Source organism: Podarcis bocagei (assembly GCF_964188305.1).
Source record: "Podarcis bocagei genome assembly, chromosome: 16".
Taxonomy (NCBI): Eukaryota; Metazoa; Chordata; class Lepidosauria; order Squamata; family Lacertidae; genus Podarcis; species Podarcis bocagei.
Window position 1 is genome coordinate 1245661 of NC_138142.1, and position 18308 is coordinate 1263968.

The 18308-nt window shown below is 47.6% G+C and overlaps 1 protein-coding gene and 1 long non-coding RNA gene across 3 annotated transcripts in view; one reads left to right on the top strand and one right to left on the bottom strand.

Moving 5' to 3' along the window:
- On the top strand, positions 1–11788 carry LOC308576208. Its single transcript, XR_014003148.1, has 3 exons — positions 1–179; positions 941–1019; positions 8915–11788. It is a non-coding gene; the product is annotated as an uncharacterized lncRNA (long non-coding RNA).
- Positions 2711–18308, bottom strand: part of TPST2 (tyrosylprotein sulfotransferase 2) — a 26798-nt gene continuing 11200 nt past the window's right edge. The window contains exons 2-7 of one of the 2 annotated variants that reach the window (XM_081175341.1): positions 8522–8611; positions 6901–7826; positions 5172–5370; positions 4007–4057; positions 3439–3487; positions 2711–3196 (exon numbers count right to left, since the gene is read on the bottom strand). In XM_081175341.1, coding sequence (XP_081031467.1) covers positions 3458–3487; positions 4007–4057; positions 5172–5370; positions 6901–7739 — 1119 coding nt within the window. In that variant the 5' untranslated portion in view covers positions 7740–7826; positions 8522–8611 and the 3' untranslated portion in view covers positions 2711–3196; positions 3439–3457. The remainder of the gene's footprint in view (positions 3197–3438; positions 3488–4006; positions 4058–5171; positions 5371–6900; positions 7827–8521; positions 8612–18308) is intronic. The other variant, XM_081175340.1, reaches the window with a different exon arrangement.

The following is an 18308-nucleotide window of genomic DNA, read 5'->3' on the forward strand; positions in this document are numbered from 1 at the left end:
GAGGCGGGGGGGGGGGCCTTGGAGCCACAAGGAGCAAGAGATTCCCCTTCTCGGCAGCATGGGTGCTGTTTCTCAGCAGCGGTCAGCTGGGCTCCTCCTCCACCCACCCCAAGACACGCAGTTATGACACAAGCCCACAAAAAAGCGGGTTGCATCTGCAACACCAAACCGAGCGATGGGTGTTGTCAGAGCTGCTTCCAGATCCTAGCTCACAGAGGATCACGCTAGCCAGCGATCATTAAGTAAAAGTCTTTATTGAGTTACAGTTTCCATTCTCAAGCTGCTGCGTGCAACTCTACGTCTAGTGGTTAGATCGGCGAAGCTCCGTCTGAGTCTCCGCCCCTTGTGCACCAACTTAATATCCTAGCCCTGCTCCACCTTTTCCGCCTGACTGTTCTCCTCTGGGTCCCTCTGCCCCCCGGGGTCTCTTCCTTCCGGGATTCTTCTGACGCCGACCCCCCGGACCCTCCTGTCTCCTTGCGCCGGGCTTTAGGACCTGGCTCCCTTTCCGGGCTGCCTACTGCGTCACTTTCCTGTGCATTTGAACTTGGCGCGCGCGCCCAACCTTCCACTTTCCGTCTGACCGTTTCTTCGCTCCCCGATGGAGGTGTGGCCACTCCTGACTCGTGCCCTCCCCCCTGTTGTGAGCTGCCAGCGCTTGATCCCTGGCGCCCTTCCTCTTCCCTGCTCTCTGGCGGTGACGCTGGTCCCGATTTCCAACTGCTCCCCTCTGAGTCCCCTCTGGCTCTATCTTCCTGGGGTGTCCCCCTAGGCTCCCCCCTTGCCCTGGCCACTGGTGCTCCTTTCTGTGAATCTTCTGATTCACTGGAAAGACTCGGAGATCTCGGGTCGTCGTCATCACTCATCTTTTCTTCTGCCTCCTCCCCCTCGCTCTCTGTTTCCTCCCTTGCCCTTGCCTCTGCTCCTGAACCCCTGACAGGTGTGCAAACAAGCAGCCGTGTTGTTGAACCATTTATACATAGCTTAACACTGTAATTCAGGGATGGAGGATGTCAAAGGTTGCAGGACTGCAGCTCTCACTCTCCATCTCATCCGCGCGCCCCTGGTGGCTGTTGGTCAGGGGTAATGGAAGTTGTCCTATCTGGTGGGTCACAGATTACCTGTCCCAGGATTAGATTAATGTCTGCAAATGAGAGTTATTTAAAGCAAATGCAGCAACTGTTGGTTTAGCAACAGACCAAAATGGGACAAGTTCATAGAACTGTAGGATTGGAAGGGTCCAGAGGGTCATCTAGTCCAGCACCTTCAGAAAGTTCTCTTTACTTGTACTTTGGATCCATTGGTTTGGGTCCTATGGAAAACAAATGGCAGCCCCTCAGATATTTGAAGGTGGCTTTCCTCTCCCCTCTCGCCCTTTTCTCCTCCAGACTAAGCATCCCCAACTCCCTGAACCGTTCCTCCTAAGGAGCCTGGCTATCCTCCTCTGCGCACCCTTCCAGCTTGCCATGAGCCTTCGTTTAATTGTGTTGCCCAGAACTGGGCACAGGACTCCAGGTCTGACCAAGGCAGAATTGGTGTCACCATTAGTTCCCTGGGTCTGGACTTATGTTGCTGCAGCCTAGAATTACATTAGCTTTTTTTTTGCTGCTGCAGTTTTATTTTTCTCATCCTCTCCCCTGCCAGTTTTGATAACTTGGTTGTCACCCAGAAGGTGAGAAAAGCTGCAGACTTTTAGGTGAATGGAAGATAAGAGCTCCGCTTATGTGATACCAAGTTGTTGTCTCTCTGCCTTGGTGCTACATTTCCTGCTCAATCTGGCATCACTTTGCAGGCCAGGAAGTATTGGCGTTGACACAACAGGCCCTTAAAGGATGAAACAGATGCAGCCCTTGCTTTGGTGCATCACACAGGGGACACGAAGAGACTTTTCAGATGCTTAGCAAGGTGGGCTGGCAAGGGGTGAGGAGGGATTGCTTGATGAGAAGGGATGGAGAGGCCGTGAAAGGTGTGCAAGCAGAAGCTTGTTTGGGGTCTTGGCAGGGTTTGTCCCTCGTTGCAGAGTAATCCCCCCACCCCCGCTAGTTCAGTGGCAAAGAAGCAGAGCTGTGCAGGGAGAGGATGGCGTTAGTGTATTGGAGTACCTTTCATGCTGGCACAGCCTTTGGTGGTGGTGACCCCCATGTAGTGGCACTATTTTGCCCTTTTTAATAGGGGTGTGCTCCCCATGTGTACACACATTCTTGGGCAATGCTGGCTCCAGAGCACCTTGAGTGGGCCTCTTAACCTGGAAGAGGCAGGGCATACAAATGGATCATTATCTTTGGCAGCACCTGAGCTTCTTCTGTGCAAAGTAGAAAGGGCAGCACTCTTAGGTCAAGGGGCCCTCGGCTGCTTTGGGCCCCTAACAAATGGCCCTCCTGACCACCCTAGTCTGGAGCCCTCTCCCTCCCTCTCTCTCTGCCCCACTCTCCTTGTGTCTGCAAGTAAGAAGAGTTCAAAGTAACCAGGAAAGTCACCAAGTCCTGCTATAGCTTTATAGACATCTCCCTGCCTATCATTCAGTTCTGCGCCGCACTTGTGCCTACAGAGACAGTCACACATTTTCTCTTTTCTACAAACGGGGGGGGGGGGGGGTTAATTTCAATATGATGACAACAGGAACAATCTTCTATGTAAAGAGTGGCTTTGTGGTTACAGCACTTGTATCTGAACCATTCTTAGCTCAGGTGAAATAAAGGAAGGCAACATGTGAAGGAGACAGCCTCATATATTTATTAAAGAATTAATAAATAAATCTATTTTATTTTTGTAAATTACAAATGAGATAATTAAAAGGAGGCAAATTTGGGATTGTTGCCTATAAGACAAAAGCGCTGTAACGAGGTTATATTAATGGAGCTATCTGAGGTCTGCAAATTAGAGAACAAAAATTACAAGACACTTTTAAAAGGTCCCCAGTAGACCACTATAAAATCTTATCCAATATACTTTGTGGTTCTCTTTTATTTCCACAGATTTCACCCTTTTACCACAGGGAGTGTTCAAACAAGGGAGTCAGAATTGTCCAAACCTGGCAAATAAATGCACACACACATACATACACACACAAAAGGTGTTTCACAGAGAGCACTTGATTTGGCAATATCAGTAGCAAGCAATATGCTTGGATAACGGAGCTCCACTGTTGCTGGCTGCAAATTTTCTCCTCCTCAGAGCAACGGGAAGCAATTTGCATCTAAAGGAGGCAAAGAGGAAGGCAGAAAAAAGTTACTCCTGGAACTCAATGCCAAACTATTGATATTTATTATATTAATGCCAGTGCTGCCACCCAAAATATATAAGTTTAGGATTACAAGGCAAAGCTTTCAGACATATCCCCCCACTCCTAATTTTTATAAACTTAGAGAAGCTGAGAATTGAGAGAAATAAGTTCTACAACCCTGGCAAGAAGATCTGCTCACCTTCTCAAATACGTACCTGGAAATCACTAGCTTTGTCAGTGAAAAGCAGTAGTATTTTGTGCACCCTGCAAAAAGACACAAGACAGAAAAAATAGCATATTATTTGTGCTCTTTTTACACTGGGAACTCTGCCTTTCTAAACTTGGCCAAGGAGGAGCAAAGTTAGTCTGCCAAAATATTAAATCAACCCTCTATATATCATGTGCTGCAGAATTGATATCTCAATTAGAAAAAGTCAAAGCTGCCTAAAAATGTGTAGAATTATACATTTCACCATGATGGAGCTTTTTTTCTTTTCTGTTTACAAATATGTGTAATTAGAAGAGAATGAAGGGGGAATCTCCATGGGAAGAACATTTCAGAGTCCCAGATGATCTCCTAAACATGGCTGCAATTCAGTTCCAAAGTGCAGAACCTCGAGATCAAGGCAAGGGGGAAAGAGGACATTTGCAGTTTCTCTTCAGTAGCTGCCCTGGGGGGGAGCATCCAAAACATTCCTGGGTCTTGGGGGGGGGACAAGCATAGAGGCAACAGAGAATAGAGCGGAAGAGATGAAGAAAGGTGACTGGGAAAGGGGAACTCACCTGGAGGTGTCCTTTCAGATTGGCAGGCGTTTTAAAATCCCCATTAAGAACCTGTGCAAAGAGCAAAAGGTCAGGTGAGGCCCCTGCTCGCCTAATATTTCCACACCTCTGATTTCACATTCAACTCTCACAGAGTCCACCTCCACTCTGAATGCTGCTCTTTGGCCACGGCATGAGTGATTAGTCCTGCAGAATATCTCTGTGCAGTTGGGAAGCTGGCTATCCTCAATAATGCTGGCCCATTCTGGATTCTAGTCAATATTATGCAATGCAATGACTGACTGCAATTAGGACAATAAAGGCTGCAAATCACAGAATGGAAAGGAAGTGAACTGGAGAAATGGGGAAAGTGGGAAGAGGCTCTTCTTGACCTCTAGGAAGACACCTTTGGCTGCTCAGAGGAACACAGAAGAGCTCAGATAGAGAACAATATGTGTATCTTCTAGCTTTGAGAAATGGGGGTCCTTCAGCCACTAGGATGCTAGGAATGAGAGACAAGCACTTCCCAATTCTGCCCAACTTAACACAACTGGAATGTTCAAAATATCAAGGCTACCAGATCAGCTTGTATTGCAGGGAGCTTAAACTCCACACCCCACACCCCACAACTCTTTAATGTACTTTCATGGGGGGGGGGAGTGCTCCATTCTTGGTAGCAATGGGGATTAACCCTTTCCCTTATCTAGACTGTCTCTGAAAGTACTGGCATGCGTTTTTACCACTGCAGGGGCTCTTTGGATCCTTCTGGGGTATGAATCAGATCAGCGTAGCTGCTCTGATCACATTCAGAAAACCTTTCCCTGCCGCAGCAGCTGCATAATTATTTATTTAAACAGGAGATCTGATCACAAATCTTCACCAGTACATTATCTTACAGCCCTGAGGAGAGTAAGAACTTTTGCTGCCTTTCTTGATATTGTACTAGTTGTTTCCCTTTCCTTGAACAATGAAGGCTTCGTGCTATTTTTTTTTTAAAAAAAAAAGCACGTTCTCGAGCAGAATGCATTGTCACTGAACTGCTGCACCATAAACACAAACTTTAGTAATGCTAAAAGCCAGACAAGTTGATCTGCTACAGGATCTTTTATCACATGGCATAGATCTGGTGGAAACCACACAACCCAGCTACCGTCACCTGAAGGATGACAGGCTTAGTGGCACTCACCCTGTGTGTGTTGTTGATCACCAGAGGGTCTGGATTCCCATAGTTGGGTGGATTTGCATAGGGGTCATAGCCCAGCCTGGCCAGCATGGGAGCAATCTGAGCCATGTCCTGCAGCACATCTGCCGGGATGTGCCCCAGCCACTTCGTCAAGGCCTGTGTGTTCACTGGCTTGATCACCTGGTCCGTGGATCGCTCAATCCTGCACAATAGCAAGAAAACAGTAAGAACCGGCTAGAGCAGAGAGGCAAGGGGTGGCACCTGCTCACGTTCTCTCTTGATTTCTTCAACCTTCCACAGTCCCTAGTTTTCGCTGTGAGGCCCTTAATTGGCTTCTCTTTACTGTAGCCATTACTAAATGACAGTAGAAGGCCACAGCAATTGAGCCAGGACAAAATTCAGTGTACAAACAGAAGTTTAAGCCTAGTGCTCAGTTTAAGCTTTAAATGCAGTTCATCGCTTCAATTTAAAAGTTTTTAGCATAGGTTTAGGCAAGAGCTAATTTTAACAAACCAGGACGAGGGTGGCACTGTGGGACAGAGCCTAGGGCTTGCCGATCAGAAGGTTGGCGGTTCGAATCCCCGCGACGGGGTGAGCTCCCGTTGCTCTGTCCCAGCTCCTGCCAACCTAGCAGTTCGAAAGCACGTCAAAGTGCAAGTAGATAAATAGGTACCGCTCCAGCAGGAAGGTAAACGGCGTTTCCGTGCACTGCTCTGGTTCACCAGAAGCGGCTTAGTCTTGCTGGCCACATGACCCGGAAGCTGTACGCCAGCTCCCTCGGCCAATAAAGCAAAATGAGCGCCGCAACCCCAGAGTCGTATGCGATTGGACCTAACGGTCAGGGGTCCCTTTACCTTTACCTAATTTTAACAAGCTTGCATTCATAGGCGGTGCTTAACTATCCAAACCCTCCTGTCATCACCACTGTCTCTGGTCCACAGCTGAACCACGTGCCCTTGTTGCAACAAGGCTCTCAATCCCCACAGCTATATAAGTTTAAAGGTAGTTTGCAAGGAAGCCCAGCTCTACAAAGCAAGAGGCTGTCCCAGGCAGGGAAGCACCCAGCAAAACACTAACAATGGCCAGGTGAATTAAGCACTTGTGTGAGTTTAGCAACAGACGAGGAGGTCAGATCAGAAACTCCACACTGAGCCTGGAGGGAGGGGAAACAGCTATGAAGCTAGAAAAGCAGCAGGGCTGGAGGAAAAGTAGGATATAAATTAAGCAAGTCATTACAGGGAGGCTTTGAGGGGGACTTTGCCTCCCACAGCTCCTTGTGTGTGAGTTTTAAGAAGTGAGTTTCCCCTATGACTTTCCTTGCTAGTCTCCAGAGCTAAATTTGCAGCCCCCTCCTGCAGCTGTAGCAAAGCAGCTTCCCTGGGCCCTACCTGGAAGACAGATGGAGCTCTTCGTCCCTCCCATGCCAGATTCTCAATGGACAGGAGAGCCCTCCAATCACGTTTTAATGTTCCCTTGCAAAGTCTAACTCAGTGCTGTCTCTGCTGGCTGGCGGTGGCTCTCCAGGGTTCCACATGGGGGACTTTCTCTGCCCTCTCTGGAGATGCCATCAGCAGAGACGGAATCTGGGATCTTCTGCACCCAAGGAGATGCTCTTAAGACTCAGCTGCACCCTATCCCATATTGTGTGTGAACTAAGGCGTGACAATTCCGGAGATGACGGCCAGTGTGCTAGGAATGCACACTGCAGCGAGGCTGCAGCACAGACACTCACTTGGAAAGGGAGACTCCGCCTGGCTTCCCAATCAGCTCCTCGTGGTGCAGGACGGCATCGCTCCAGGCGATGTCCAGGAATTCCATGATGGCCTGCATCGTTTTTTGGGGGTGCAGGACAAGCTGCTCATAGTAGATGGGGAGGCATCGCGAGAGCCCAATCTCCAAGCACTGGGAGTGCATCACCTCAATGGCTTTGTTCCACTTGATCAAGCAGTCCCGGTAGCTGCGGAGGTCAAAGCCGGCAATGGTGACTTTCCTGGTGATCATGGAGTGGACGGAAGCCCGGCCGTCACGCACCATCAGGAGAAACTTGGAGTTTGGGAAGATGTGGGAGAGGTACAGGGAGGACTTGAGCGTGAAGGGGTCTTTGTTGCAGAGGTACCTGGCTGGCTCTCCATGCTTGGCAATCACCTCCAGGATGAAGGCCTGCATGGCGGCATCCAAGACTTGGTCAGTCACCCCAGCCTCGTCCAAGCGCATCTTCTCCCGGCCAGATTTGGACCAGGCTTGACGCATGGCTAGCACACGCGGGATGATGCGTGTCTCCTCCCCACAGCGTACTTCCGGGTGAGCATCCAGCATGGCACGCATCAGTGTAGTCCCGCTCCGGGGGACGCCACCGATGAAGATCAGAGGCATCTCCTTGCTGTAACGGTATTCCACCCGGTTGGAGTCCAACATCACCAGCTCCTCGTTCTCCGGGCGCATCAGTCCCCGGTTGGCGCCTTGGCCCAGTATGTGCTGGCATTGCAGCATCTGTTGGCCCAGGTGGGCAGAGACCATCAGGGCAATGGCAAAGCCCACCCCCATAAGAACCCGCCTCATGGTCACCCGCATCCTCTCCCCATCCACATGGGCCCAGGATTCAGAGGTGCTCTCCTCACTTTCAGCATTCAGAGGATGGAAGACCAAGCCACAGACTCCCTGGAAAGGACAGAAGCCAACCATTCAAGACAGGGATGGATACTTGTTCTTTGGGCATTTAGCTTAATATTTTCATTGCATTCTATTCCTTTATGGGGAGATCAAGGGAGCCAAACTGCTTAGTAGCGGTCCATCTACTTTAGTTTTGTCTACACTGACTGGCAATGGCCATCCAAATTTTCAGAAGAGCATTTTCCTCCAGTACTACCAGAAGATGCCAGAATTGAACCTGGGACGTTTTGCATGCAAAGCAGGTGCTCAACCACTTTGAACCTTCTGGACCTTCTCTTCATCCAGTTCTAACACTCCCCCAAGGCTGACTGCCGATAGACCCCTTGAACTCTTGGAGGGAACCACTCCTGGAGCCCCTGTCTGAGCCAAGACTAGAGCCTCCTCCGTGAGAAAGTGGGACCCCCACTCAAATACCTCTGCCCAGCCAGGCCCTCTGGCTCACAGTCCCCCCGCCCCGCCCCCCCGGCACAGCAGCCTCCCTCTCAATGCTCCGCTGGGCCTCCGTGCCAATAACCAAGCCGGCTCCAAATGGCTTCTGGTAGCTTTTGAGCGTGATCAAATATTAATCTCACAAAATGGGGGGGGGGGTAGAACAGGGGGAACACGCCGGCAGAGCCATCAAAGATTCATGCGCCCACTGCCAGCACATGGCAGCACATCCATTACGGCAGCCAGGTGCTCACCTCAGTCTGGGAAGTTCATTTTGTGGCTGGCTGGCTGGCTTGCTAGCTGCTCCTTGCTCTCCAAAAAAACCCAGGCGGGAGAGAGATTCTCTGTGGTGGGGAGGGAGGGAGGGAAGAAGGACAAGGTCAGTCAGATGCTGAGCAGGGAGGCGGGGGGGGGGGGGCCTTGGAGCCACAAGGAGCAAGAGATTCCCCTTCTCGGCAGCATGGGTGCTGTTTCTCAGCAGCGGTCAGCTGGGCTCCTCCTCCACCCACCCCAAGACACGCAGTTATGACACAAGCCCACACAAAAGCGGGTTGCATCTGCAACACCAAACCGAGCGATGGGTGTGCAAACAAGCAGCCGTGTTGTTGAACCATTTATACATAGCTTAACACTGGAGGATGTCAAAGGTTGCAGGACTGCAGCTCCCAACATCCTGAGAGCTACAGAGGTTCCACATCCCAGTTCCACAAAATTATGCATCCAGCTGAACAGACATAAATACCCTGCTGCTGTTTATGTGATCATTTCCATCCCAAGCTGGAAGAAGGACACATGATAAGAGCCCTCATCTCGCTAGTGGTCATTCTGAAGGCCAGATTTTCCATGATGCCCTCGGTCGCTTGGCAATGTTACCACAAGCTAGACGGCCAGCCAAGGAGTAGCAATGTGTGGCAAAATGTAGCAAAAAGTGTATTTATCCTACAAGAGGCAATTTTTTAAAAAACACATAAAATTTCCACTTGAGTTAGAACGGGAGGCAAATAACTATTGTCTAAATGGTTCATCATTGGGGCTTCTTTACAACTACAGATTCACTCCAAATGGCCCAAGGCAATCTAAATGTTTTTGGTGGAAGCTACCCCAGGTTAAAGTGTGGTGTCGGCAGGCACTGACTTGTCCCCATCTTAAAAAAGGGCCCCTTCAAATGCGCAGCCCACAGAATAAGCCTGTCACCATGGCAACCTGGGGCAGCCATGTTGTAGAAAGTGAAGCAAAGCAGGGGACATAAACATCCCTTAAAGGGCTTCAGCCATGAGCAGCCTTCCCTCCTCTTATTTATAGATTGGCACACGCACAAATATGTATAATATGACTTAAGGGGGGAAAGGCCTGTCAGCAGTTCAAAGAAGAAACTTCCTCTTTGCAATCTCAGAGAAATCTGCTCTCATCCACTTAGCCATTGTGTTTAGAATAGCACAAAGCAGCTACATTCGGTGTTGTTTGTTTTGCTAAATGTTGGGAATACATGTGGAATATCATCAAAAGTGGGTTTTTTATTGTCATTTTATGTTGTGAATCACCCTGAGATCTAAGGGTATGGGGTGTACACAAATTTAATAAATAAAAATAAAATAATCAAAAGCGGAATGCTCAACAGAGGTTTAATATTAATTTCCTAAAGGTACATTGAACCAACTAGTAAGTGTCTGGAGGGCACCATTTTGGCGAAGGCCAGACCCGCACCCTGATGGCCCGTCTGGCAATCATCAAGGCAGCATCAGCATCTTGATAATAACAAACTCTCTCTGAAGCACAGGAGGTCGTCCCAAAGCTACAGCAACTGAGCATGTGTTTAGCTCAGGAGGGAAGCTTTGGCTAACAGCCTCGCTCACAAGGTACCTGCACAGGCTCCGCAGACAAAGATGGCAAGAACCACAACGCATAGAACAGCACAAAGGGCACAGGTGGAAAGTGGTGGGAGCCACCCGGAAGATCGGGGAGGGGGAGTTGCCCAAAGGTCTCATAAACACATCTTTGCACACCTTCTGTCGTGTCCCCCTCTATCCCCTACTCCCAATTCCCCATCACTTGCTGCTTCCTTGCTCCTCCCTTTAACTGGAGATGCGACTGGGGTGTTGTTGTTGTTGTTATTTCTATACTGCCCTTCATCCGAGGATCACAGGGTGGTTTAAAATATAAAAACACAAAATTGGTGCCCATGGGAGCTTTCTTCCCAATACAAACAGCAGTGTCAGGGGAGCGATTTAAACCTGCATTCTGCAAAGAAACATTTGACACGGAACCTAGTTTGGACCTAAGGCATTATTTGGGGTGAGTTCACGCACTCACTTACACCTAAACACACGTATACATATATGGCCGCAATATCAAACAGGACTTGTGTATTTGCAACAGCCATCACTGATCAAATGCTACACAGGGAGCAGTGTTCAGCACTGCACCACCACTGGAAGAAACTTAAGAAAAGTTAAAAAGCAGAAGACATGTCAATTTATTTACTATGCATTTCATTTCCTCCCAGAAACTCAGATCACAATGCTTTTCTAAGGGGATAGTTCACGTGTTTAGTTGATGCACACTCATGAGTGATTCAACTTCACTTTCTTGGTTACACATAGAGAGAAACAAAAATAAACTGAGGCTGCAGTCTTAAAGCTACTAGCCAAATGAAGCTGGGAACTTTTGCCCCGAGCTATGTTCCCAACTCAGGGGAGACTCAGAGGGTAGAAAGGGAGAGGTGTGTCACCTTACATCCTGCCACCAATTCTCCCCCATAATTGCTGTTTCTGAGTCCCGCATGCCCTGCAAGCGGGCCATTGTTCTGATCACGGAGCTTGGCTGGGGAGAATGGCAGGTGGGCCTGTTCCTTGGGAGAAGATGCAGACTAGGGAAAACGGGAAAGCATAAGCTCGCTCTGGCTGAATCTCTCCTGCAATCGCACCCCCCCCCCCGAAAGAGAGAACATTAACGCAAGATCCGTCCCAACTTGTAAACTAGGCTCCTTTACCAAGAGCTGGAGGAGCAGAAGGGCTGACTGTGCAGTCCAGCAAGTCTCCAAATATATCTGCTTAAACCCTGGTGTCCTACTTGCAAACAAGGTAGTAAAGGGTTATGTTCTTGTGGCCACGTGTTCTTGTGGCCTTACAGACTTTTCAAAAAGTAGTTCAAATGGATGGAGATACTCTAGAACCGTCACATGTACTTGTTGCTAAGGAAATTCTGAGCCGTGCAGCTCACTGCCAAGAGATATTCATAGGAGAGGACCCTTTGGACGTTCTCCATGCACTCCTACAAAGCGCCTCACCAGGGATGGCAGAACAAACGCCAGCTTCTTCTTCAGCAAGGTTTAAATAAAATCAGCAATGATTCAACAGATGCTGCTGAGTGCAAATGCACTCAGTTGTGGACTGCCTTGGGGAGTTTTTGTGATCGGAAGGGCATTTCATTATCCGGCTTAAACTCCAGGGCATTTTGGAAGTAATAAATTGGTGTAAGGCTTTTTCCCTTTAATAAAAAGTCTCCTGTTCCAGAAGAAGTGAGTGAGAGGCATGCATATCTATGGTATGACAAGGTTAAAGCTCATAAAGCTTTTAAAAATCATATTGTCAGGAAAGCATTATATAATGTTTGGATTAAATACAAAGATTTGTTGGAAAATAAAACCCCAAGGTGGTTGTCCCCAATGGAGGCAAAAGCCATGAAAAAGCTCAATATGGAGGCCAAATGGCAAAAATATTGGGAAATTTTGGAACAGGAGGGAGACAAACTGAAACTACAGAGCTTGGAGAAATTGAAAGATAAAGTACGAGACTGGCTCCATTATTATCAAATAATGGAAGTTTATAAACAGGACAGGAAAATTGGCTTCCAGGTGGAAAAATCAAAATTAGAAACAGAATTGCTAGAACCCAATACTAAGAACTTGTCAAGAATGTATAACTTGCTGTTGAAATGGAACACACAAGATGAAACAGTAAAATCAGCTATGATAAAATGGGCACAAGACATTGGTCATAACATTATGTTTGCTGACTGGGAACAGTTGTGGACCACCGGTATAAAATTTACGGCGTGTAATGCCTTAAAGGAAAATATTATGAAAATGATCTATAGGTGGTACATGACCCCAGTCAAGCTAGCAAAAATCTACCATTTGCCTGATAATAAGTGTTGGAAATGTAAAGAAACTGAAGGTACTTTCTACCACCTTTGGTGGACGTGCCCGAAGATTAAGGCTTTCTGGGAAATGATATATAATGAAATGAAAAAGGTACTTAAATGTACTTTCCCTAAGAAACCAGAGGCCTTCCTCTTGGGCATTGTTGGCCAATCGGTGTTAAAGAAAGACAGGAATTTTTTCATGTACGCTACAACAGCAGCAAGAATACTCATTGCAAAGTATTGGAAGACACAAGATCTACCCACTCTGGAAGAATGGCAGATGAAGGTGATTGACTACATGGGACTGGCTGAAATGACCGGCAGAATCCGTGATCAGGGGAAAGAGACGACGGACGAAGATTGGAAGAAATTTAAAATTTATCTTAAGAAACATTGTAAAATTAATGAGTGTTAAAATGTTGTAGTTTTTGAGAAAGGGGGATTACAGCTGCAAAAGATTAAGTAAAGGGAAAGAATAAGGGAAAATTGGATAAAATTAAGGGGTAGGATTTGCTGAAATGAATTTGGAAATTGGGATGCAGAAAGGGGAAGTATGGGGAAGTCGGTGAAGTAAGGTTTAAGAAATAAGGATTTGAAATTATACATGTCTGTTTATGTGTTTGTTTGTTGTTATTGTGTTATGTCTGTGTCTATAAAAATTGTGAAAAACTAATAAAAATTTATTTTTTTAAAAAAAGAAGTGAGTGAGATGGTGGGGAGGGAAATGACAGCAGGAAGCTTGTCTTCGATTGCAGGTGTTCTGCACACCACCAAGCCTGCCAAGGTGGAATATGCCACTTGCTCTGCCACCCATGAGACGAGGCCAGGCACTCTGGGATTGCTGAGGGATGGCAGAGATCCCAAAAGCAGGAAAGGGCAAAAGGCCCCCACTGCCTTATAACCAATTGTGCCCTGGAGTTGCCTAGCTCCATATTGTCTACAAGGACAGAGGCCGGGGCTCCAGTGTTTCAGACGGGAGACGTTTCCAGCCCTGCCTGGAGATCAAGATTGGAACTTTTTGTGGGCACAGCTTTCCCTCCGAGTTCCAGGCTGCCCTGCCTTTGTAACCTTCTGCTTCAAGGCAGCACCCTCCATCCAACAAGATGCAAGTCAGTCCAAACTACTGACAGCAGTAGAAGGTGGGCAGCAACCCAGATCATCTGCTGATGAGAAATTGCTCTCTGCCCACAGGAGAACCATCCACGATGCAAGGCAAGGTGTTTGCCACGCAAGGTCCAAGTTAAGGCCTCTTGGCTTACAAAGTGAGAGGACAGTTAAAGAGTCTAATCCAGAGGGCCCCCCCCCAGCATATTCCAAGTGTCCTCATTCACAGAGCAGAAACCAAACAGTGAGAGTTACCTACCCTCAAAGAGGGTAGGGAAAAAACAGGTGGCAATGAACTCCCATTGTGGACACCCCCATGGGAATTGGCCTACAGATGGGCTAAGCAATTGTGGCTCTCCAGATCTTGAGGGGCTGCAACACTCATCATCCTCTACCCTGGCCCTGTGGACTGGGGCTGATGGGAGTTAAAAGTCTCACAGCATATGGAGGACCAACGTCTTCTCCATCTCTGGGCTACCTGGTGAGCTCCTCATTCAGTTCACCATTTCCTGCATGGTCCGCACATTGAAGTTCATAGAATCATAGAATCATAGAGTTGGAATAGACCACAAGGGCCATCGAGTCCAACCCCCTGCCAAGCAGGAAACACCATCAGAGCACTCCTGACATATGGTTGTCAAGCCTTTGCTTAAAGACCTCCAAAGAAGGAGACTCCACCACACTCCTTGACAGCAAATTCCACTGTCGAACAGCTCTTACTGTCAGGAAGTTCTTCCTAATGTTTAGGTGGAATCTTCTTTCTTGTAGTTTGGATCCATTGCTCCGTGTCCGCTTCTCTGGAGCAGCAGAAAACAACCTTTCTCCCTCCTCTATGTGACATCCTTTTATATATTTGAACATGGCTATCATATCACCCCTTAACCTCCTCTTCTCCAGGCTAAACATGCCCAGCTCCCTTAGCCGTTCCTCATAAGACATCGTTTCCAGGCCTTTGACCATTTTGGTTGCCCTCCTCTGGACACGTTCCAGTTTATCAGTGTCCTTCTTGAACTGTGGTGCCCAGAACTGGACACAGTACTCCAGGTGAGGTCTGACCAGAGCAGAATACAGTGGCACTATTACTTCCCTTGATCTAGATGCTATACTCCTATTGATGCAGCCCAGAATTGCATTGGCTTTTTTAGCTGCCGCGTCACACTGTTGGCTCATGTCAAGTTTGTGGTCAATCAAGACTCCTAGATCCTTTTCACATGTACTGCTCTCAAGCCAGGTGTCACCCATCTTGTATTTGTGCCTCTCATGTTTTTTTCGCCCAAGTGCAATACTTTACATTTCTCCCTGTTAAAATTCATCTTGTTGTTTTGGCCCAGTTCTCTAATCTGTCAAGGTCGTTTTGAAGTGTGATCCTGTCCTCTGGGGTGTTAGCCACCCCTCCCAGTTTGGTGTCATCTGCAAATTTGATCAGGATGCCCTTGAGTCCATCATCCAAGTCGTTGATAAAGATGTTGAATAAGACCGGGCCCAAGACAGAACCCTGTGGCACCCCACTAGTCACTCTTCTCCAGGATGAAGAGGAACCATTGATGAGCACCCTTTGGGTTCGGTTAGTCAGCCAGTTACAAATCCACTGAGTGGTAGCATAGTCAAGACCGCATTTTACCAGCTTCTTTACAAGAATATCATGGGGCACCTTGTCAAATGCCTTGCTGAAATCAAGGTAGGCTACATCCACTGCGTTCCCTTCATCTACCAGGCTTGTAATTCTGTCAAAAAACGAGATCAGGTTAGTCTGACATGACTTATTTTTCAGAAATCCATGCTGACTATTGGTGATTACGGCATTCCTTTCTAGGTGCTCACAGACCGTTTGCTTAATGATCTGCTCCAGAATCTTCCCTGGTATTGATGTCAGACTGACTGTCTCACCCAGCACTTCCCTAAGTTTTATGAAGTCGGCTTTCTTAAAGTCAAGAAATTGAGTCCTAGTATGCTTGGCTGCTCCTTTCCGCTGTATAGTAAACTTCAGAAGAGCATGATCACTCGTGCCTAATGATCCTTCCACTTCTACCCCACTAACCAGGTCATCAACATTGGTTAGGACCAGATCTAAAATGGCTGTTCCTCTTGTTGCTTCTCCCACTTTCTGGACAATGAAGTTGTCTGCAAGGCCAGTGAGGAATCTGTTTGACCTTATGCTCTTGGCTGAGTTTGACATCCAACAAATATCCGGGTAATTGAAGTCCCCCATTACTACTATCTCCCTTCCTTTTGCATGCTTGGCCATCTGTTCCAGGAAGGCATCATCTATGTCCTCCGTTTGGCTTGGGGATCTATAGTAAACTCCCACAATGAGGTCTCTGTTATTCTTCTCTCCCTTAATTTTGACCCAAATGCTCTCACTTTGGCTTTGAGGTTCTAAATCTTGGATCTCTTCACAGGTATACACATCCCTGACATATAACGCCACTCCTCCTCCTTTCTTGTCTGGTCTGTTTCTCTGAAATAGATTGTATCCCTCCATTATTACATTCCAATCGTGGGACTTATCCCACCAGGTTTCAGTGATGCCTATTATGTCATATTTAGTTTGCTGTACCAAGAGCTCAAGCTCATCTTGTTTATTTCCCATGCTTTGCGCATTAGTGTACAGACATTGAAGTCCATTAATCATTCCCCCGTGTCTCTTATTTAAGGATTTTTTCCTCCCACCACTAGGTCCGCGTGCTGTTTGCTCCATTTGGTCTATGACATTTGGATGATCATCTTCATCAATTGATAGACTCCTACCTTCAGGAGCACTGTCTCCCTCCCCCACATTAGTCAGTTTAAAGCCCTCCTGATGAGGTTTCTGAGATTTTTGGCAAAAACATTTCTCCCAACCGTTGTAAGGTGCAGCCCATCGCTTGCCAGAAGTCCATCTTCAAGAAACTGCAGTCCGTGATCTAAGAATCCAAACCGTTCCTGTTTACACCATTTGCGAAGCCAGCTGTTCACTTCCACTATTTTCCCCTCTCTCCCTGGGCCACGTCGTTCAACTGGGAGGACAGATGAGATGAAATTTCTGCATTTAGTTGCTTCAATTTCCTGCCGAGAGCCTCGTAGTCTCTTTTGATCTTCTGGAGGCTATTGCTTGCAGTGTCATTGGTTCCCACATGAACCAAGAGGAAGGGGTATTTGTCAGTGGGTTTTATGATTCCTTGCAGTTGTTCAGTTACATCTTGGATCTTAGCCCCGGGGAGACAGCACACTTCCCGAGACATCTTGTCAGGCCCACAGATCACTGCTTCTGTTCCCCTCAGTAGGGAATCCCCTATCACCACTACACGCCTCCTCTTAGGTTTGGTCGGGGTTCTTCCGTGAGCTGTCCGTTCCAAGGTCGCCTGCACATTCCCTGAGGACTGACTTTGCTGCTCGTCTTCATATACCTGATCAACTGTAATGAGGGAGAGATCCTCAAATGGAGTCTGCTCTTTGTCTTCCATGCTAGGGGAGAGGACTTCAAAGCGATTGTGTATTTCTAAACAATCAGAGCGAACCCTGGGCCTCCTACTTCTTTGAGTCACGTTTCTCCATATATTTGGCACCTGTGTTGGTGAACTAGCCTCCTTCTCAGGGGTGTCCCCTGTCTCCTCCTTGGTGGAGACGGTGTGCTCTGTTGCTTCCAAGAAGAGCTCCAGCTCTCTAATTCTTTGGAGCGTAGGTACACGTTCCTCCAGTTGCTGGACTTTGTCTTCTAAGAGGGCAATCAACATACAGTGGTACCTCGCAAGACGAATGCCTCGCAAGACAAAAAAACTCGCTAGACGAAAGGTTTTTCCGTTTTCGAGTTGCCTCGCAAGACGAATTTCCCTATGGGCTTGCTTCGCAAGACGAAAACGTCTTGCAAGTTTGTTTCCTTTTTCTTAACACTGTTAATACAGTTGCGACTTGACTTCGAGGAGCAACTCATAGAACGCAGTGTACATAGTAGCCTTTTTTGAGGTTTTTAAAGACTTTGGTGATTTTTGAAGCTTTTCCAGAACTTCTTTTGCAGCCATTTGGTAAGTTAAGTTTTTAAAACTTTTTTGGGGGGTTTTGGATTTTGGGTTGGGGTGTTTGGAATTCAAGGACTTGGTTTTGGGGAGGGGTTTGCAAGAATCTGGAAGCTTGTGTGTTTTTTCTGCATTTTTATGATTTTTTGTGACCATTGGGGCACTCTGCTGTTTTTTCAAAAAAAATTCTGGATTTGAATTTCTGTGTGCTAGGTGGCTGGGGGAACAGTTGGGGAGGGGTTTGCAAGAATCTGGAAGCTTGTGTGTTTTTTTCTGCATTTTTATGATTTTCTGTGACCATTGGGCCACTCTGCTGTTTTTTTAAAAAAATTCTGGATTTGAATTTCTGTGTGCTGGGTGGCTGGGGAAACAGTTGGAGAGGGGTTTGCAAGAATCTGGAAGCTTGTGTGTTTTTTTCTGGCATGGAGAGGCTGCCAGTTCTGATGTTTCTGCGGCTGAAGACTTTGCAGCGGAGTTCCTGGAGGTTGTGAAGACGGAGGGCTACGTTCCACAGCAGGTCTTCAACTGCGATGAGACCGGGCTGTTTTGGAAGAGGATGCCCAAAAGGACTTTCATCACACAGGAGGAGGCCAAGTTGCCTGGCCACAAGCCCATGAAGGACCGTCTGACCCTGCTCTTCTGTGCCAACGCAAGCGGCGACCTGAAGATCAAGCCCTTGCTGGTGTACCACTCGTAGAACCCACGGGCCTTCAAGAGACACAAGATCGACAAGGAGCGGCTGAGTGTCATGTGGCGATCCAACAGCAAGGCTTGGGTCACACGTGTGCTGTTTGTGGACTGG